Consider the following 21,770-nt stretch of genomic DNA (forward strand, 5'->3'; position numbering starts at 1 on the left):
TTCAAGGAGGGTCTTCACCGGCCCTATATAAACAGTTGGGACAGAGGAGGCCGTGGAACACCTAACGAAGGATGGGTTTGAGAATATTGTGATGGTTACTCGGAAAAAGGTATGATGTACACCAAGGTCATAGTGTTTAAGTATCCACTTATTTGGATCCTGATTATCTATTGCTCAACAATGATAGTGTTGTTTGGGCAAAGAGGAACAGTGTTCGTGGTGAAAAACAAAGCCAGGTTGTTGCCTTGGTAAAGGGTGAGGCTCCAGAAAGAATTTTTGTGCAAGGACTAGGCTACAGGAAAGTTGTAAAATACATTGAGGAGCCCATATTATGCATGAAGTGTTCTCGTTGGGGACATATGGCTTGGAAATGCCAGTTTGACTCCAGGTGTCGGTACTGTGGTAAGAAACACGACTCTCGAGAGTGTAGAGTCAAGATTAAAAAACGGTGAAAAAATCGGTCCCATCTTGTTGCAATTGTCGAGGAAGCCACAATGCTGGTTCCTATCTATGTCGCATGAAGCCTCATCTGAGAGACTCGAGGACGGGTGCTACAAGCAGGATAGATGTATCCTCGAAGGAAGGAAAGATTGTGCAGCAGGAACATGGAGGAAACAGTTGGAAGCCATATGACAGCGCCTATGAACAATGTGTGGGAGAAAGGAACAGAGACAATTAAGGCGAGCCTAGGGAAAGTAGGAAATGCAGCTGAAAAAATTAAACCTTGTGGAAACAAGGTTCAGGTCAATATAGTGAACTCTGAGGTTGGTACTCAAATATTGGAATATCTAAAAAAACTAGAAAAGAGGATTGAGGCATTAGAAAAATTAACTATGGGGGGTAGACGGGGTGAAGATGGTGGTGAAACAGGACGTGAAGGGAAAGTGAAACAGGACGTGAAATGGAAAGTGAAACAGGACGTGAAATGGAAAGTGAAACAGGACGTGAAATGGAAAGCCAAACAGGACGTGAAATGGAAAGCCAAACAGGACGTGAAATGGAAAGCCAAACAGGACGTGAAATGAAAAGCCAAACAGGACGTGAAATGGAAAGTGAAACAGGACGTGAAATGGAAAGTGAAACAGGACGTGAAATGGAAAGTCAAACAGGACGTGAAATGGAAAGTGAAATAGGACGTGAAGTGGAAAGTGAAAACAGGACGTGAAATGTGCGTCTGAAGAAAGTAAGGAAGAACATGACGTATTGATGATAGAGGATAGTCATGGAAAATGAACTTTCTAGTAGTGTTAGCGTTCAACCTTCTGTAGTGACAAATGTCGAAACAAAGGTTAAAGTAAAACGGTATAGAGAAATAAGAAAGAAATTAGATATGAATAAGATCACCTTTGATGCTAGTAGCTGTTGTACAAATGAGGAGAAAGCAGAAATGTTACAGTGTTGGGAGAGTCTGTCTGAGAAAATCTCGTATCTCATGGAATGTGACAGACAGGGCAAAGGTAGTTTTATTAAATCATGGATGAAGTAGTGAGAATATTATCTTGGAGCGTTAATGGGTTAAAATCTAGTGCGGTGGATGTACACTATTATACTCTTAGATAGTACTATATTAACCTGATATGTTACATGGGATTCTTGTATTTGTACTCACTGAATTTGTGCGCCCCTTGAGGGACTTGAAGTATGGGAAGGGGTAGAAATAGCCTAAGCTAATCTTTGATTTTTTTTTTTTTTTTTTTTTTTTTTTTTTTTTTTTTTTTTTTTTTAACTTGTCTCAATAAACCTACTTGAACTTGGAAGACCATTATGTATTAAAGTGTCAAATTATGGATAACCATAGAAATAAGGAAATAAGTAGTGTACCACTTCAAATTGTTTGGATGTGTGATAATGATATGATAGACAGAATACTTAGGAACTACAAGAATTTTGCCCCAATGATTGTAACACTTACTATATTAATATGCAATGTTAAATGTTGTATTGTGATTTGTGTATCTGTACTCACTGAATTTGTGCGCCCCTTGAGGGACTTGAAGTAGAGGGGGGTAGAAATAGCCTAAGCTACTCTATCCCTTTGAGATGTATTTTTTTCTTGTCTCAATAAACATACTTGAACTTGAACTTGAACTTGGGGAGCAAGACAACATGGCGACGGCTGGAGGCGCCCACATCGTCTCTCCTTCAAACATTCACGATACCTTTGAGTGTTTTAAGAAACCACTGTTACATGGCACACATTTAGATCAAGATGGTCTCGTGGTCTTAGAGGAGGAGGATCCAGAGGACGTTGTCTTGGACAGTAAACATTACAGACCCGCCAGCATCCTGAAGTAAACACACCAACCCGCCCTCGGTATTTATTATTTTGTGTATTTATGTATATATATACAAGAGTTCTTACATTCTTGTATCAACATCCTCCCCTCAACCAAGGTAGGACGACCAAACGTTCATCATTGCCCTGATGATGATACGTCCGTAGGAGTGTTTTTGGAAATAGCAGGTCATACAGTACCATATATCATGCCAGTTATTGTTTTTGATTCAGCTTCTCTGAACAAAAGTTCTATGTAACACGGGTTATGGTGAGTCCGTAGTGGACTTACCTGGCACAGGAGCGGGACTTTAACTGCGGTATATATCATGCCATTCCTAAGATATTTAAGATAGAAGTACACGATATTATACCTAATAAACTAAGGAACTTAATCGCAGTGGACCACAAGCCAGCGAGGAATTAGAGCTTTCAGACGTTACTGACATCTCTGGATACAAAGTCAGATGCTACAAACCATTATAGGTGACCGATTAGCGAATATATAATCCGACATGCTGTAGACATTAGTACAGACGACATCAAGGCACAACTTGAGGCAGATGGCATTCCAATCTTCGGAGTCAAAAAATTTATGTGTAGAACAAACAGAGAACTGAGTGCTATAGGCACTGCTTACTTGTCTAGACTACTTTTACCCTTATCGGGTTTGTATTAACGGCTTCCTTCATAATTTATTTATTTATTTATATAGAAGAAGGTACACTGGGCTTATGAGAGCATATAGGATTGATGTTTGTACATTCATGCAAAGCCACTAATACGCATAGCGTTTCTGGAAGGTCCTTTATCTAACACATAATTTTAAGGAGGAAATTTGAAGAATGTTAATTAACTGATGCATAGTAAGAAAATTAATAGGTACATTACTGTAAAATTCGAGAATTGTCAACAGGTACATAGTAGCATAATTTGAGGATTAATTCTAGATACATTGTAGTAAAATTTGCATTCAACACAATAATCATGATGTAAGGTGATAGCAGTGATTACAATGGTGAAGTTGTATGGCTTAGACACATATATTGGGGGAAGTGGGTAGCACAAGATACAGTGTGAGTTTGAAGCACTAGGTAGGAAACTATGTAGATTAAATTAGATACTTTTTGGTTTTACTTTTGAATAAGGCCTAGGTTGGACAGCTTTTTAATTCGTTAGGGAATGAGTTCTATAGACTAGGTTCCATACATAAACTAGAGGTGTACGTACCACTCAGTGCTTTAGATGTAAAGGTTTTAATCATTTATTTTGTATTTTTATGTATTTATATATACAAGAGTAGTTACATTCTTGTACAGCCACTAGTACGCGTAGCGTTTAGGGGGGGGGGGGTTAGAAATAGCCTAAGCTACTCTATCCCTTTGATGTGTATTTTTTTTCTTGTCTCAATAAACATACTTGAACTTGAACCATACCTTGAAAGGCAACACCAAAGACATCAAATGTGGGAAGTGCTCTGGTTCCCATTACACACAAGACTGTGCGTCAGATATACTCACCTGCTCAAACTGATATTACATTCAAACAATGTCCTTCATACATAGCAGCAAAAACTAAGACCCTCCTCCACCAACAACCTGCAATACAGTAGTGCACTGAAACAACTTAAGTTAGTCCATCATCAGCCACTACCTCACACTCAACCACAACCTTTGCTTGTACCTGGTATGGTACAAGCCAACAAGCACCCCCAGAGTCTAATCCTCTCCCACAAAACATACAACTGAGTCCCGATCAATGAGACTCTTGTCACTAGAAAATACGCTGGACCGACTCTTAACTAAATTCTTTACGCAAGTAAACAAACCCATTCCCGAGGCTGACCCAACACACACACCTCATCCACATCTACAGAGAATGACATCCACCCTAACGCAGTTACCATTGCTGTATACAAATCTTTTGAACTGATGCTGGACTAACTCCTAAATAACTATATAGCACGCCTTCCCCAGGTCACTTCCCTGGTTGACTTGCCACAAACTCCAACCACTGGCACTAAGAGTAAGACATCCCCAGCTGTACAGACTTCCCAGCGACCTGGCACTGTGACTGAAAAAAAAACATATAAATCACACTCTCCCGCGACACGGCCTCGATCCATTCCTAGAGATTCAACACGGTGTACTACTGGCACGTCAAAGAAGACTGATGGAATCACATCCCAGGCGTAAAGATCCGAAATACGATAACATAACATGATACCTGGTTGATGGGGTTCTGGGAGTTCTTCTACTCCCCAAGCCCGGCCCGGGGCCAGACTTGACTTGTGAGAGTTTTAACATAACATAACATAACCCGTAACATAACAACCCATCTTCAACCAACCTAACCTAACCTTATACACATTAACTCCCATGTTACTTAATGTACTCTAATTTATCCTAACATATCTGAACTGAGACTAACTCCCAAACCTACTTCGACTCACAAACTTACGCTGATGGGTCTCTTCAAATGTCAACAGGTCGCACTGCAGCAGCCTGTAGAGTATACAGAAACAACATATGTACACAGACCACAAGTGTAAGACTCAATAACTGGCTTAGCTACACTACAGCTTGCCATTAACGCACTGAAGAACAGTGGAGGAGTAATTTTGTGATTCAAAGTCAGCTCTTCAGGCCCTTAAAACCCCAACATACTAAATAAGACACTAGAACTGTTGTAACATATATTATAAACAACGTTATTAATGCAAAGAGCAAGAGTTTCAGTCTCATTTGTATGGATACCATCTCACATAGGTGTTGTCCAGCATGACGACACAGGCAAGGCAGCTAAAACTGCATGTGATAAGCCTGGAATTGAGTTGGATATTGGCATTCCAATCTCTGCTGTAAAAGCCGCAATATTCCAGGAAACTAGGGAAGACAGAAGAACAGTCACTGACACACAAAGGCCAGAAAGCCCAAGTATAAAGAGCTATGACACGTTTAGAACCGAGAATTATATGTACGGGCAGCATAAAACATCCACTAGACAGTGTGACATTGTAATTGCCAGAATTAGGCTGGGACATCGATATCTATGGCAGGTGGCTGCAGGTAATGAATCTCCCAAATGGCGAACATTCCAATAGTAAACTATGTGAACAGAATATACAAGATATAAATATAGCTGGGACATACTCTCCAACACTATGTCTGTGATTGCCCTGTTATAAGTGACTTCAGACCAAATGGTATGAGATACTTTGAGCTTTGTAATTACTTCATACACTCAGGAATATTGCAAAATATTTTTGTGCTGTACCCAGATTTTGCTAATGGGGGCTAATAGATCAGCCTTAAATTTTAAGTTCTCACCTGATTTTTGGTCAGTTTATTTGTTTTTGTATTGAGGCTGATATTTTCTCTTGATTCCATGTATGACTAACCATCCTGTGGGATTGGCGTATTAGATGAACTTTCAGCTAGTTTTTTTTTATTTACACTGCAATCTTTCATATAGAATAGGGTAGCAACACATTGTTGTGTATACCTAAGCTTGTTAATATTAATAAAAAAAAAATGATGTTTTAGACTTCCAATTTGTTAAATAAAACGTTCTAGAAACAGTGGTTACACAGTCGATCCTCAAGATGGCAGCCTGATCCTTGGACGACTAATACAAGGTATCCTTTCGTTTTCTAGCTGGTATCAGGGAATATAATACAAAGGTGCACAATTTCAAGCTATATATATATATATATATATATATATATATATATATATATATATATATATATATATATATATATATATATACATACATACATACATATATATACATATACATATACCTTTTCCTTTGAGATAATAAAAGGACAAAATACAAATGGTTATTTTATTAAAATCTTTTATAATTCAACTTATTTTTTCTTCTAAGCATTTCAACATTTGCTTCATTTGCATTGGGAATAAAAAAAAGTCACCATGATGTGGTTTTGTTTTATTGAGACGATATAGAACTTAACCAATGTGTCTACAGACAGCAGTTGGTAACGATGGCTTTTTGCGAGCGGACTGACTGACTGACGACTGACTGATGTTGGCCTTGTTTACTGACTGACTGACTGAGACACTCCCCCTGGTCACCTCGCTGGGCGCGTTCAGAGGCACTCTTGGGGCATTAGGGCGCAGGCAGGGCGCGACCGTGATGATGGAGTCTTGGATGTTTCTTTTTTTGAGTTTTCTTGTCCCTCCCGCGCGCGCGCGGGGCCCGCAAGATGGCGGCGATGGTCGGCTGGGCCGGCTGGCTATTGCGGGGAGGGAGTCTTGATAATGGCGTCTATAGTCTCCCACCTCTAGGTGATGTCGGGTGGTCAACTATGTGCGGATCAATTCAGTGGTCACTTCAGGTCTACAAGTCAACACGGGTCGCGCCTGCCTTGACCCCTCCTTCACCCCGCGTGGATGAGACAGAAAAAGGAGACGTTCCACAGATCCATGGGACCTTCACCGCTACACGGACACAAGACACATACGGACAGGAAGTGATGAGCATGTGACGGGTGGCTCACATTGTCAAATATAACAATTTTTTCCACTTATATTCACTTTCATCTTGGTAATCTTTATATACTTTTGGTGTATGTGTATAATTTAGCTAATAAATGTCTGTGGTTTGGTCGAGCCCACAGAATGATTGTACACTGCGCACTGACACTCCGAATGGCGGTGGTGTTGCACGCATGCGCACTCTGTGATGACGTCACAAAAGAAGATGGCGGACGTATTTAGAGTAGTTGAGTCATCTTCTTAAGGAAAGCTGTGGGAGGACGAACACAAGCATTAGAGTTTAATATAGATATGCCTTCACTACTGCACAACTAAAAATTTATTTTATAAAATTATCATGCAGGCTTTAAACTATCAAAGCAAAATCTTAAGAACAAGAATTAAGGTAACTGCAGAAGGCCTATTAGCCCATATGTGGCAGCTCTTCTTTATATAAAAAAATTTGGTCCCACCAAAACTCATTCATATAACCTATGCTTGAAATAATCAAGTAATCCAACATCTACTAAGTTGCCCAGGAATCTATTCCACAAATAAACAACCCTTTTTGTTGGCTTTGAATTCCTACTAATCATGGCACCCAGATCTTTTTCGCGCTCATAGTTCGCAATTTCAGTTCCATCCAGCTGATATTTTCCAACTCTATAATCATTATCTAGCCTCAGAACCTTACATTTGTCAGCATTAAACTGCATCTGCAAATCTTTCGATCATTTCAAAAGCCTGCCTAGACCATCTTCAAGTGATATTCAGTTCATTTCCTGTTCCATTTTCGTACCGTCTACAATTTTTCATAAGTTGCTACTTAATCCTGAATCTAAATAATTTATATATATGGTTAACAATAGAGGTGGCAGAACAGAGTCTTCAGGCACTTCAATTACAACGGTTCACACTCATAACTCCATTTATACTAACTGATTCTTTTGATATAACCATGGCCTTATCCAGCTTAATATAGCACCCCCATTACCGTGAGCCTCTGTCTTTCTAATCAGTATTTCGTGTGGCACCGTATCAAAAGCTTTGCTAAAGTCAGGATACACAACGTCAAAATCCTTTTCTCTATCAACTGCCTCAAATATTATGCTGGAATAGAATTAAAGCAAATTTGTCAAACATAAACGGCCGTTAGTAAAACTATGTTGTGAATCATTTATTAATCAATGTTTTCCAAGACGAATGGCTTTTGAAATTATCGATTCAAGCAATTTTCTCACCTAGACATTAAGCTAATTATCCGATAGTTCAACGCAGGTGATCTAACTCCTTTCTTTAAAATTGGTACCACATTAACAACCCTCCAAAACACCGGTACACAGCCCGACTCTTAATGAGTTATTGAACACGCAAGACAAGGGGCTCACGAAGCTCTTCTTTGCATTCTGTGAGCACCCTGGCAAACATTACAAGACCGACCCACCTCCCATATTTAGGTCTTTCAAAACTCTACCCTTCCCAAGAAAATTCCCAGTACACTAAAATCCGCTTTTCGGAAATCTGGCACCTTAAACAGAATTCTCTCTTACACATCTATTCCGGTCAATGCTAAATCTGTTTTACGAGTGATCATTCTTCCTTAACTCACTCCCTCTATGTTATTTATTTGTGTCTCTGTTAGTTAACACTACAGTCTAAAGTATTATTTTCCGGGTGGCTCTCTAATATGTTGCTTAAGGAAACAATCAACTAATTCTACTAAATCTTCTGCGTTGGTATTCCTTGTATTGTTAATCCAGTTCATTCCACTAAAATTAGTCATCCATGACACAAAAACTGTTTGACCTAGATGCTCTAGATAGTTCATCCCATACTTGCTTTGCTTCCATTCTGCTGAAGTTTGGTGGTCTATATATAACTCCAATAATCAGACTATTATTTCAAAATTTCACAAAAATAAAAAAAAAATTCACACTTTTTTTGAAATTTCATTACTCAAAATTGTACATATTTATATAACTAATTTCAACGTTTCTACAAAACACTAAAGCATGCTTTTTCTACTGCTAGTAATCCTATGTTTAGAACCAGATCGTCTTACTAACTGATTCGTCTAGAAATTATCACTAAAAATCTAATTTTTATTGCGTTAACAAATAAAAGCAGGGGTCCCTGATACATGGATATAATGCTAAGTATATCAATCTAAAGAAGTTAGAACACTAAGTAAGTTAAAAGTTAAAGCGAATAAAACTGAAGACAAAAGAAGAGTGAACTGCGATGTTTACCGCGTACAACACAGAAGAAATAAATAAACCCGTCAAGAATTATTGTGTCTTGAAGAAAGAAAACATATAAAAAGGAAAATAAAACTATAACCACGAGAAATGAACAAAACAAGTATTACTGATATGTGAAGACTGAATATATATTCACTGTAAACATAAGATACCGTAAATTATTGGACGAATACGAACGGAAAAAAAGTACTATGAAACAAAAATGTTTGTTATGAGCGAAAATTGGCGGGCTACCATTGGTTAACGCAGAGTCAAAACTCTCTACTTAAGACACATCAAAAGGTTTTCTCGCTTTTGTGTCAAAACTTACTAGAAGTGTCCTCTAGATTTTGAAGGCCAAAATTCTCTTAAGGAAAGCTGAAAAAATAATTAGTTAATTGTAATCAAAATGTATTAAATGCCTGAAAATTACATTCAAAGGATGTGATATAAAAATGGAAATACATATAAACCTCGACTCTTTTGCAAAGAATCAAGTGCCGTAAATATCTACTGTTACAAAAATAAATATAAAAATAACCTGAAAACCCCATCACAAAAATTGGGAATGGTCAAAAATGGATCAGTAGGCGTCGTTTTCGGACTGTGGAGGACGATGTACTATTTTTTGTATAGAAAACACGAAAAAAAACTGACATGGACCCGTGAACACGTGGTGCCACGTAATCAGTACCCGTGAACACGTGGTGTCACGTGCCTCCACTCTTCTCACACAGGGATGGGGATGGTAGATCTACTACATTCAACAGGGAGGGATATGGCATATTACATCTACTGTAGGAAGCCTCAAACGTTATATTAGAAAATCAAACATATTTATATAAAAAACAACCTCTATAGAAGAAGAACAAATCTACAATTGTCCTTCGTAAAAAAATATATATAGTTTACCTTCATAGTCAATAGGGAAGGGACTAAGTAGGGATCATAAATACAGATTATCCTCGGTTTTCAGAGTCGAAGATTAGCCATACTTTTAATAATATTAATCACCGTAGTCTACTAAGGGTCCAAAAACAGATTTCAAGGGTCCAAAAACAGGTTTCCTACAAGAACGCAGGCTAGGGTAGAGGGGCAGAGGAGGGAGATACGAGAACGCACTCACAATAGTTCCTTTTTCTGGCTGGCCTTTCGGCTACTTACGCATATTTCTGGAGTTTTACTTGATGTCTTTGCAGAGTTTCGTAAGGAAAGCTGTAAGAGAAATTCATCCAGTGGAATTAACTAGGGTTTACACACTCAAGAAAAACCAAGGGGACTAGTTGTTTGGCCGGGTTTGGAAATGGAAGTAGGCAATGCAGGGAGAGGTGGCAAACTTAAAACAGAGCGGGTTGAATTTGTTTGGGCTAACTTAGCAACATGAATAGGCCTACATAAACCTAAGAGTTGTAAGTTAAATTGGCAGCAATTCAACTTTAGTATATTTAAGAAAATTACTATCATGAAGCCTAGCTTTTGTTTGGCAGCAAAGCATTTTAATCTGAACACAATCAAATATGGCCAATTTTTGAGTCATAATTAAATAGCTCAGTGAAGCATAACTATCTATATGGTGCAGGTAGGAGTTTTTGAGCAAAGCGTGAACAGATAGATATTAATTTGGCTTAAGTTAGCTAAAAGCTGTCCGCTGCAGCTAGTCAAATGAATACTAATGTTTTGTATTTAGAGGCTTTAGGCTTCATTAAGATTTTTTTTTTTTACATTTTTTTCGTTTTATCTTAAGAGAATGAAAATGATATTTAAATTATTATACAACAAATTTAGGTAGCGGTTATATATTTTCTTAGTAGAAAATATGAAAAATTAGTAAAAGTAATTTAAGCTGTGTAGCTTGATAAATTAAGATTCACATATGAACATTAATTTGCCCATAGACAGAATATCATCCATATGTAGCCATACACTGATATGGCTATATCAACCTGTCACATGTAGAGAACATTAACAAAATACAAGTCTCCCGGCATGATGGGAAGCAGGAGACAGGCGGCATGGTTTTCGAATTGTACATTTGATAACCTAATTTGGTATTATATTTTTTTCATGATACAATAGTTAGCTCGATAAATTTTGGGGTTTGGGGGGAAGAGATGGAGGGTTGAAAGTTAAAAACAATTGCTTCATAAACTTTTACTTAGCATTGCCAAAGGGAGTTTTTATGTGATTTTTTTACTATATGGGTTGAAGAAAGGGGGAGGGCTGAAACAGTCAAATTCTGACGTAATATCTAAGATTGCAAGATGCCGTGGAGGAGACGGGGTGAATAGTTGAGGGAGATAATCCGTTTAGATGAAAAGATAAACCGCCTTTACTGTATATTGCAAAGTACACCGGCACCTCGGTTTTATAGAAATGATAGAACATGCTGAAAAATAATGGTTTTATTCAGTAATAACTATTATATCACCATATCCAGTTTAAAAGGTTATGTGATGTTCTGGGAGGGGGGAGGAAAGACTTGGTAATCAGAAATAGAAAGAAACTTCAAGAATAATGTGATATGAATCCAAAGTTTCTGTGTGAGGAAAACAAGTTGCTTTGAGGAAGGGACACGATCGGTAGGGGGCCATTGATGCAAGGGGTCAAAACCGTTTGACGCCTTAACATAAGGGGGCGAGGGAGGAGTTCCGGATTCTTAAATTCCGGATCCGATTAAAAAACTCAGAAAATAGGCGGACACTTACGCTCGTAGGGAATGAAGCCGTCTTCATCCTCTTCGTTGCAGCACTCCTTCAGCACTGGCTCCAATTCGGACTTTTCGAGGCGCTCACCTGAAACATCGGAAGATAATTAGCGAAGCCGATAACTACCCGGAACGAGGAGGAGGGATTCTGGGACAGGTTACTTGTGAGAGCTGTGGTCCTTAATGCCGGAAAGGACTGCAGATAATAAAATCTGCTAGGACCGAAAAAATTCACTTAGGACCCCAAGGAATTTTCTAGGAACACTGTGCATCTTCAAGAGCAAACAGGACAGCTTCTAGAATCAGAGGTCATCTGCTAGGATATACGATTACGGGACATTGGTAGGATCATGGGCCGCAGGGCATTCGTTGCTAGGACTAAGGTCCACAAGGTATCTGTTATGATTTCAATCTGATTGTACCAGGATGTGCCTGCTTGGGTCACACGGTATCTGCTACGATTACATCCTATCTTCTAGTACCATATCAACTCTGTTAGGGCCGCATTAAATATGTTAGACCCACAAACCACCTACTAGGACTCCATTGTGTCTTTTAACATTTAAGAGGGAATCTGCTAGGACCACAAGGTAGTGTTTTTTCTAACAATTAGAAACATCTGCTAGGACCACACGGTATTGTATCTTCTAACATTTAGAGGACATCTGCTAGGACCATAAGGTAGTGTATTTTCTAGCAATTAGAGAACATCTGCTAAGGTAGGATAAATTTGATATAACCAGGCGCCTTTCAAGAGGAACCAAATAATTGCAAGATTATTGAGTTCAATTTTAGGAGACAATTGGCTACTTGGAATGGCCAGATATATACCAGGATGCCTCGGATACCTGTTAGGGTATTCTAGGTACCAACTAGAGTACAAAGGAGGCCTTAAATTCCATAATCATCAGCAAACGCGTTAAATTCCTTGAGTAAAACTGTTTGTTCGCATATTTTCCACAAATCCTAAGCTGCACCAGTCACATAAGAATTACTGTAACTAAAAATGAAATCAATTGTTTTAAGTTCCTTCGGTTATTATTTGTCATTTTACTCACACCATCATGAGTAAAGTGACGAGTTAGCAATTTTTGCGAATTGTTACGCAGAAGAGAAAGATGGACTTACCAAGGGACAGGAGGATGTGTTCAAGCTCGGCGTACATCATAGTGCCATTCTCAGATTTGTCGTAGAGCTTCAGCACTTCCATGAAGTCCTCGTAGGAGCCGGCGTCCTTGTCCTTCTTAACCTGAGCGAAGATGGGTATGAATTCCTCGAGCTTAATAATCTTCTCCTTCCTCTTCTCCTTGCCTCCGACCTTCTCAATGATAGCTAAGGTGGGGTTGAGGTTCAGGGCGCGAAGGCAATCGCCAATGTAGAAGGCATCCATGGTGCCGTTGCCTTCGAAGTCATAGATAGAGAAGGCGAATTTCACCCCTGTGGAGAGGAAGTGAAGAGGCGGATATTACTTATACCAGGAAGAGTTTGGTCGCTTGAAGCTCAAGAGACACTTGAGTTAAATCTACTGTAAATATTTTTATGAACTTTGATTCAGAAAACAAGGTAGAAGCCAATCAATATGGCTTTTACGGCCTGCATTACAAAAGCTCCAAGGATTGGCATGCAAAACACAAAGACGTTAATGCCATCAAGAGGAGACTCGTCGCAGCCTAGTACACAACAAAAAGGGAGCCTCAATTTCTTCAGGCCCAAAATCTTGAGAGACCAACAGATCGTCCAGATGGAATCAAAATATATCTCTAGAAGAATGGAAAACAACTGATGTGGGACTGTATATATGTATACAGTCCTTGATATATGAGTATCATGATATCTGGTTGATCATCATGATATCTGACTGTATCATAGATACACGGTTCCCCGTGCATCTGTGATACACAGATTGTAGCCTGTGTTTACCCAACAGTAAAATGGGCACCTGGTTGTTAAATGATTTGGCGGGGTCGAATTCCGGGGAACATAGGATTAAGGATTTGCTCGAAACGCCATGCGTACTAGTGGCTGTACAAAAATGTAAGAACTCTGGCTGATATATCTGTATCATTCAATGTTGGTCAGGTGCCAACCATAGGAAAACAGTGCTCTCATGGTCCATAAATTAAGTCATTTACTCATATATAAAAATTATACTAATAGTAAATAAATTTTGTTCACGTTAATGAATATATAATATTACTTTCAATATAGCAATTCGTCCATAGAGATTTCCGCACGGAGTATCTCGAATAGTCCATCGCATTTTGACGTATAAATCCCTTAATTTTGATTATATATATATATATATATATATATATATATATATATATATATATATATATATATATATATATATATATACATATATATATATAATAAAAACAGCAATCAGACCAGCAAATGGTGTTACCATGTTTAGAATCTACTGTGGTTAGATCAACAACGACCGGTGCCATTTTATTTTCAAGAATGAAAAAGGATGGTATGTGTTTCAAAGCTTACATTGCGAAACTGTCATCCATTGTACTGTCACTTCATTTTCTATCAAGTAGTTAAATAATTACCCTGTACTGAAAAGTACAATAATCTAATCGATAGATCTAAGTTTCTTTCTTTTGTGAGATAAAAATCAACTGCTCTCTTACAACCGTGTAAATAATGTTAATTAAAATTTTTAGGGCCTCCGACCTTTTAAAATTATTATTTTATTATTAAAATAGGAAACACCAAAACTGTGCTCATTATACGCTACATACAGACATTCCTTTTAAGGGATAACTATCCTAATCCCAATTATCGACGCGTAAGATGCTCAAACAGTAATCTTAACAATTACTAGAGATACCACCTAAATTTTGTTTAACTAAAAACAAAGATTCAATGAGGCTAAACAAGAGGGCCCACAAAGTGTGAACAAAGCCTAGCATGCTTGGCCTCCATCTTCCCAACCTCTCCCTTTCCCCCAGCCCCGTGCCCTCTTGGCAGCTCCAAGTGCTATCAGGTGTCTCCAGAAATAGTAGCCTACCAAGCCAAATATGGTGGTCGCTGGCAGAGCTAGCCCCCAGAACACCACAGTAACCACACCCCTTTACCCACCCCCCTCCCCGGTTTCTCTCCTACAACCTGGTATTCGGATTAGTGAGTGTTTAATCAGATACTATAAATCTTCAAGGAACGTGATATAGTATTTTCATTTAACTGGTTTGGGTTTGGGCTTAAGGTCTGACAGTCACACGAGGTTTATTAAGGCCACCACAACAGCTTACTGATCAACTAGCAACTATATTTTAGTCTTGAACACAGTCCAGGACTAAAGTAAACTTTCGGTGTGTATACTGTACACCGAGAAGTAGAGTACACCTTTGTGCTTAATATAGCTGGCTTTGGCCACAACACTTCGGTGGCGGAGGCCCAACAAGGCGACTTGATTGCCCAAAACCACTAGTGCAATTAGATGTTTCCTTATTTAAGAATTTGAGACATGATTTTGACACACAAAGCCACAAGAAATTTGTTCCTTGTACTCAGATGTACGATTAACATATATGAATATCACATATACGCTTGTTAGATAATATATCATGCGATCTATGATAGGTGAAGTCTTTTTAGGGATACTATAAGCATTGTTAAGGCAATCAAACTTAATGATAACGATTGCTTAACGTAAACTTCGAATGTTAGCTCTAAAAAAAGAGCACATAATAGGAATCAACTTATCTGAAAGCCATTGTGAATCCGTAAGTACAGAATAGAACAGAATGGATACAGCCTCTTTTCCCACTTAATGATTCACCCCCATAAGCTATTTCTTATTCAGTCCTCTAAAAAGATAATAATTACGAACAAGGCAGGATGTATTCAGGAACTAAACTTATTCAAAATGGTTTTTATAAATCACTCTTTAATCCTACATATATGGCGGTTTAAATCCTACAGTTTAGGTTGTGACTCCAAATAAAATATATAGCAATACAGATCATTATGATAAAATAGATTACAAACAATTAATATTTTATAAAGCATCACTTATTGTTAATTAATCAATAGCAATACGTGTCAATGACTTTAGTCTTGAACTCAATGAGATGACGCAAAAATCTTCGTATGAAGCCTAAAAGCGACTATTTTTTACTTTTCATTGCACCAGGGACTGCTGACTAAGCTTTAAGCACTTTGTATCTCTAGTTCTGTTCTAGTATTTATAAGAACGGACTCTTGGAGTAGACTATAATGAAGTAGAATTTGAAAGCCACTCAATTGGTTACAGTGTACTGCAAGGTAGTATGCTTGGCCCCTTAGTGTTTAATATCTACTTCAACGATCTACTCATCTCTGAAGCTCTAGCTTATGCTGACGAGAACACTAGTCTTTGCATGTACAAGAATGGAAATACCGACTGCTACAATGCTCATTATTCACACCTTGCAACAATTCGTACCTAGGGTAGGCGATGGCAGTTATATTTGCCACCGATAAAATGCAGGCGACGATTATAACTAGACTGCATGACACTGCCCCTTGTACAGGCATATGGATGAGTGGAAAAATTTAGTGCTGAGTGCAAAGTTGACATCTTGGAGATGAAACTTGATTCTCAATGACCATGAGGAACCATTTACTCAATTTAGCAGGCAAGCACCCAAGCTTACAGCTCTAAGGCACATCCCGCACCTTTTTTGGCAGCACGAACTCCAAACCCTTAAACGAAACTCATTTTCTCTTCTATAAGGTAGAGAACCGCGCAAAATGACCCCTCTCTAGTCTTGACCCATTCTGGTTAGATTGGTCAGTACATCAGAGCCTTCAACTTCAGAGATGTTGCCGGCCTTACTATTATGGATACAGCCAATGTTCTCAAGGTGAGCCACCTGGCCCAACTCTGAACAACCAGAAGGTGGCAACCACAACGCAAGCAAATCACTCCATCGGCGATCATTTATTCCTAGGCTGATATCGCAGGTGGAACGTATTCTCTCAACGTTTAAATATGCATGAAAACAAGTCAACTGACCATTTGAAAGAAAGGGTGGAGGGCAGGAGAGAGAGAGAGAGAGAGAGAGAGAGAGAGAGAGAGAGAGAGAGAGAGAGAGAGAGAGAGAGAGAGAGAGAGAGAGAGAGAGAGAGAGAGAGAGAGAAGAGAAAGAGAAAGAGAGAGAGAGAGAGAGAGAGAGAGAGAGAGAGAGAGAGAGAGAGAGAGAGAGAGAGAGAGAGAGAGAGAGAGGAGAGAGAGAAGAGAAGAAGAGAGAGAGAGAGAGAGAGAGAGAGAGAGAGAGAGAGAGAGAGAGAAACAGAAAGAGAGAGAGAGAGAGAGAGAGAGAGAGAGAGAGAGAGAGAGAGAGAGAGAGAGAGAGAGAGAGAGAGAGAGAGAGAGAGAGAGAAACAGAAAGAGAGAGAGAGAGAGAGAGAGAGAGAGAGAGAGAGAGAGAGAGAGAGAGAGAGAGAGAGAGAGAGAGAGAGAGAGAGAGAGAGAGAGAAACAGAAAGAGAGAGAGAGAGAGAGAGAGAGAGAGAGAGAGAGAGAGAGAGAGAGAGAGAGAGAGAGAGAGAGAGAGAGAGAGAGAGAGAGAGAGAGAGAGAGAGAGAGGAGAGAGAGAGAGAGAGGGGGGAGAAGAGATAAGAACTAAACATATTTGGCGTTCGCATATATACTTGGATAATTGGACATACTTTAGCGACTTCATATTTATGGATAATTGGATATTTCACAAGGTACTCGGATGACTGGAAATATTGGACTAACGCACACAAGCTCTAATAATATCGAGATGGTTTTGTTGTTACTGCGTACAGATTCGGAAAACAAAATAATATCTGGTGAAATCACTGACCAACCAGAATCGATATTAGTCCTGAACTTCCAGCGTATACACATTGTTATTTTCAAACTTAATTATTTGGCTCTATTTTATTCCATTCACTGTAATTAGTCCCTATTAAGGCTGAATATTCCTTAGGAAGCAGAGCTTTGGCTGCATCTCCGTCTTATTTTTTGGATTTTATTATTATTATTATTATTATTATTATTATTATTATTATTATTATTATTATTATTATTATTATTCAGAAATAACTCACATTAACGTGATGTATATTAATGAAAAAAATCAACTGGAGCAGTGAAGGAATACTCTGATCGCTGGTTCAAATCACCTCATTGCTCGAATTGATTTTCTTATCACTATTATTATTATTATTTTGCTTGAGATGCGAGTTTAGCTACTTATATTCTTGTAAGAGGTTCAGTTATTTGTTACTTTGTTCAAACTTCAATCTCATTGTTCACAAGTTCTTCCTGAAACTATTTTGAATCATGGCTGCCATTAAGGCTGCTTGTGTCGTGGACTTACCTATGATACACCCATTTGTTCTTCAATTCGAGGCTTTTCTTACATGTTTTAGTGATTTTGAAACAATATCCATAAGTGTAAGTTAAAAAATATCTGACCGAAATTCAAGGAATAAAAAAAGTTGACGAGAACTGAACCGATTTCCGGTCGCGTGACTATATTTGCTGTGTAATTAGTTCATCAATGCTGTAACTTTCTTAGTTAAGTGAATATTGGAACACAGTTCCTGATGTCACATGTGCCTCTATAACCTTTCCCCCACCGCTTACAGGATGGGTGCACAGTATTAAGAACAACTAAACAAGTTTTCGGCACCGATGTAAAACCGCTGTGCATTTTGTCACTGAAATTATTAGTCACGATTTAAGGAAGGAGGCACAAAGTTAAGCATCAGTCAACGAGGTTTAGGAAGCTCAAGCCTAAAGTTCATTGGGGTCACAACTCTTCACGTGTGGAGATTTGTGACGAACGCTGCCAACAAAATCAGCTTCCAGTTTCTTTCCATAAACAATAAAATCCAACCCATACTCTCGAACAGTACATCACATTTTGATGTATAAATCCCCCAAGGCGACTTTTTTTTACTAACAATCATAGCGACTCGCAAAATTGACATTATGTCCCGTTTTCAAGTCGTGGGTCCTCGGTTAGGTAAGGTTAGGCCAATATAGTACATCATTTTAGTGACGTTGTGAACGCTCGAGAGGACGGGCTGGTTGACCAATGGCCCATCTAAGTTGCCGAATCAGGCTATATCAACACATGTTGTCAAAAACATGTCCAAGTATCAGTTTCGTTTTCATTAACCCTTGACAATAGCCATAAACGCTTCCTAAAGTATTACTGTTCATTAACAAATGAACTTCAAAAGCTAGATTCATGAGCTTCAAGTTGCTTAAAGTCGAAAATATTTCTGAGAATGGCTGGAGAATTTTACGTGACGATAATAATACACGCCAAGTGAAGTGGGCCGGCAGTGGTGGCATGGTTGGCCAACTTGCCTCACCCCATTCTCGGGAGGTATTTTTAGTACTCGCCGGCGATAGGCTACCGTCCACCGCCATGCTTCCCCATATTTGATCCTCTTGTTGTGGCCTATCAAATAATCACCGCAGACGAAGAATAAGTTGGGATACGTTGTTGGTTGCGCTGTGAATGCTGCGATCACTCATGTTCTCATGCGCCGCAAAGACTAATACTGTCAGTTTATGAACTTTGCAAAAGAACGATTTCTGACTGAATTTCCAATTGTGAAGCTCTTCGTGCAAGCCTAGTATTGTGAGTTACGTCCAGGAAGTAACAATCGGTATGTAATTTCATTCGCTGTTCTGGTACAAGTACCATGAGGTCGCTGGAACCTATCCAGAGGAATGCTGAAGGAATGTTGTCAATCTTACTTACTCTCTACATCACGAGCACTGAGATCCGCGGCCTGGGGGACGAGAAAAGGAAAAAAACACATAAGTAAATTACAGCAATCAAGAAAACATTATTAAATTTAAAAAAATAAACATGCAAGTGAACTAAACTAAATTAACTACTTCGGAATTTTGAAGGAAACAAGATTATGGTTGCATGACTGAATATATAAGGATTAGTATTCCTAGAATGAAAAAAATAAATATTAGCACTAAGTATTACACATCAAAATAAACAGAAGTTACAGCATAAAATAAGCACTGTAAATTATGTATGTGGGGTTGTATGGGGAGGCCTGACTTTTTGCCGACAATGGCATTAGGCCTATAGCTTCTGATCAACTGTTTTCATATCATTATGTAACTGATGATATTCTACTGGCAATAAGAAACACATTTTCTCTCTGTGCTCGGTGAGAAGCAAGACGTGTACACGTCTGTAAGGCCGTTTTCTCCGTATTGATGACAGGAAAACAATCTTCACTGTGACCTAAACTAACACAGGCGTGGCCGCCTCCGTGTGAGGGGGTGGGGCTGGCTGCACGAGGCTACATCCAACACTGTCACTGTAGATTCTGGTGTAGGGCTTGGTATGGTGCTCACCGCACAGTAACTTAGTCACTATATAGTTCACACGGCACTGACTATATGAGCTTTTCACTATTATATGTATATATATATTTGTTTTGCTTCACTGAAGTCGTGGGTATCCAAGAGTTGAAGAACACTTACCATCTTGACTTAGCCTCTAGCACACCACGTTAACGGGGCAAAAGGCAGACCTGAAGTGACTACTGCTTCAGCGCTGCGGGTTAATTTTATACTTTGTAGATGGCGCTGCGGTCGTTGCCAAAGGTGGTATTTTTGGCCGGAATGCCCGTCCGGGTTACATTGTCTAATCCTGGCGGAGGGCGGCGGAGGGCCGGCCTAAACGGGCGCGCCCAATCTCCAAAAGGAAACTTGAGCCTTGAGGTCCTCGGGGCGAGAGCGGCCACGGCCCCCACAGTGTCCACCCGTCGTCCACGCCGCCATCTGATGGGGGAAAAAATCTCCCCTTAGGCCGCGGCAGGCAGGGGGCCTCCGGCGTGGAGGCCGGCCTACTCCCCAGCCGCCGCCAGCTACCGGGCAGCGTGGCCCACGTCGGGGAGGGGGGATGGATGGCAGCAGAGCCACCCCAACGCCACCCTCGCTGCCTTCAACGCCGCCACGTGGGCCAGCTCAGTACCCCAGATAGTCCTCGGAGGCATTCTTGAGACGAACGAAGCCTCTCCAAAAGACACATCTGACTCTCGAATGCCCAAGATGGGTCTAAATGAGATATTATCGGGTCTAGTGACGGGGTTGAATACTTTCATCTTGACTCTACTAGCTGTGTCGTCTGCACCTTCTGCTCCTTCGTCAGGAGTAATTTAGTATTCTCACCCAACTCTTGGATCGTTTTCTAGCGTCTTGTCTGAGTTTTTAGATTAAATATAATGCGTTCCGTCTAATTTCGTCCTAGGATTTATTTAATTCTAGAGCTAGATTCTAGAGTGTTTGAGTCTGGTATATGTAGTGTGTTTTTAATAGGTGGAAGATTATACTTAGTAGAACTATAATGACTAATTTATGTAACGTGAATAGATCTAGACTGTGTCTAGAAAATTGGTATGTCCGATAGATCTTGTGATTGTCTGGCTAAATCTAGTGTCTTGTAGATCTTGAATGTGACAAATAGCACTAGAGCAGGGGTTCGTAACCCCCTGCTATGTACTTAAGTACTTAAATTCTATGTACTTAAGGGTATGGAACTTCTGCTTCCAGACCCTTAGGAGTATGGAAGCAGGGGTTCCATACCCTAAGGGGTATTATTTTGCTTCCATACCCTTAGGGGTATGGAAGCAAAATAATGGGGTATGGGAATCGATTTTTTTTTAAATTTAAAAACAAGTTGTTAGATTTAATTAACTATCACTGTCAGTAACTGGACCTCGATATTATGTTTTGATTGAACAAAAACGGCAGCAAAAAAATCCCGCTAGATGTAGTTTGCTAGTAAATTTTTAATTTTCCGATTTCTCTATAAATATATATATATTAGAGTATGAATTAAAGTAGTGTAAGGTGAAATATCTCATAAGATTGGTGATAATGATGATGATGATGCTTACCACCGTGACGACGACATGTGGAAACACTGAGTTATCATGAAGAGCTTAACAAACCTTACTTTGTAGCGTACGGTAGATCTGGTGTTTTTGGTACACCCACAATATTCAATCTTCTGTACTGCATATGGCAATGGG

The 21,770-nt window shown here is 39.3% G+C and overlaps 2 protein-coding genes across 7 annotated transcripts in view; one reads left to right on the forward strand and one right to left on the reverse strand.

The window, feature by feature from the left end:
- Window positions 1-2,096: 2,096 nt before the first annotated feature.
- The window catches only part of LOC123758738 (glutamate receptor ionotropic, kainate 2), a 61,697-nt gene continuing 42,023 nt past the window's right edge, over window positions 2,097-21,770 (forward strand). For 2 of the 3 annotated variants that reach the window (XM_069334550.1, XM_069334552.1), the window contains exon 1: window positions 2,098-2,314. The gene's annotated coding sequence lies outside the window, so the exon portion shown is untranslated. Of the gene's footprint in view, window positions 2,315-21,770 lie in introns of all 3 variants that reach the window. The other variant, XM_069334554.1, reaches the window with a different exon arrangement.
- LOC123758736 (Myosin light chain alkali) lies at window positions 6,215-20,344 on the reverse strand. 4 transcript variants are annotated; one of them, XR_006772929.2, is made up of 7 exons: window positions 20,218-20,344; window positions 19,469-19,499; window positions 12,850-13,158; window positions 11,723-11,809; window positions 10,182-10,232; window positions 9,349-9,395; window positions 6,215-7,048 (listed from the first exon to the last, which is right to left on the reverse strand). XR_006772929.2 is itself a non-coding variant. In XM_045743362.2 (6 exons), the coding sequence occupies exons 1-5, from the start codon at window positions 20,218-20,220 to the stop codon at window positions 9,361-9,363; spliced, it is 465 nt and encodes a 154-aa protein (XP_045599318.1). In that variant the 5' UTR covers window positions 20,221-20,344; the 3' UTR covers window positions 6,215-7,048; window positions 9,349-9,360. The 4 variants fall into 4 exon arrangements, 3 of the variants coding, with proteins under 3 accessions (XP_045599318.1, XP_045599320.1, XP_045599321.1); XM_045743362.2 differs by lacking the exon at window positions 10,182-10,232; XM_045743364.2 differs by lacking the exon at window positions 9,349-9,395.

This window comes from Procambarus clarkii, chromosome 31 (genome assembly GCF_040958095.1).
Source record: "Procambarus clarkii isolate CNS0578487 chromosome 31, FALCON_Pclarkii_2.0, whole genome shotgun sequence".
Classification (NCBI taxonomy): Eukaryota; Metazoa; Arthropoda; class Malacostraca; order Decapoda; family Cambaridae; genus Procambarus; species Procambarus clarkii.

Excerpts from the sequence above, each read along its gene's own strand:
- LOC123758736 (XM_045743362.2), bottom strand. Across the intron at positions 13,159-19,468 it reads CAGTGCTCGTGATGTAGAGA|GGGTGAAATTCGCCTTCTCT; the intron begins GTAAGTAAGATT and ends TCCTCTCCACAG. Across the intron at positions 11,810-12,849 it reads ACACATCCTCCTGTCCCTTG|GTGAGCGCCTCGAAAAGTCC; the intron begins GTAAGTCCATCT and ends CCGATGTTTCAG.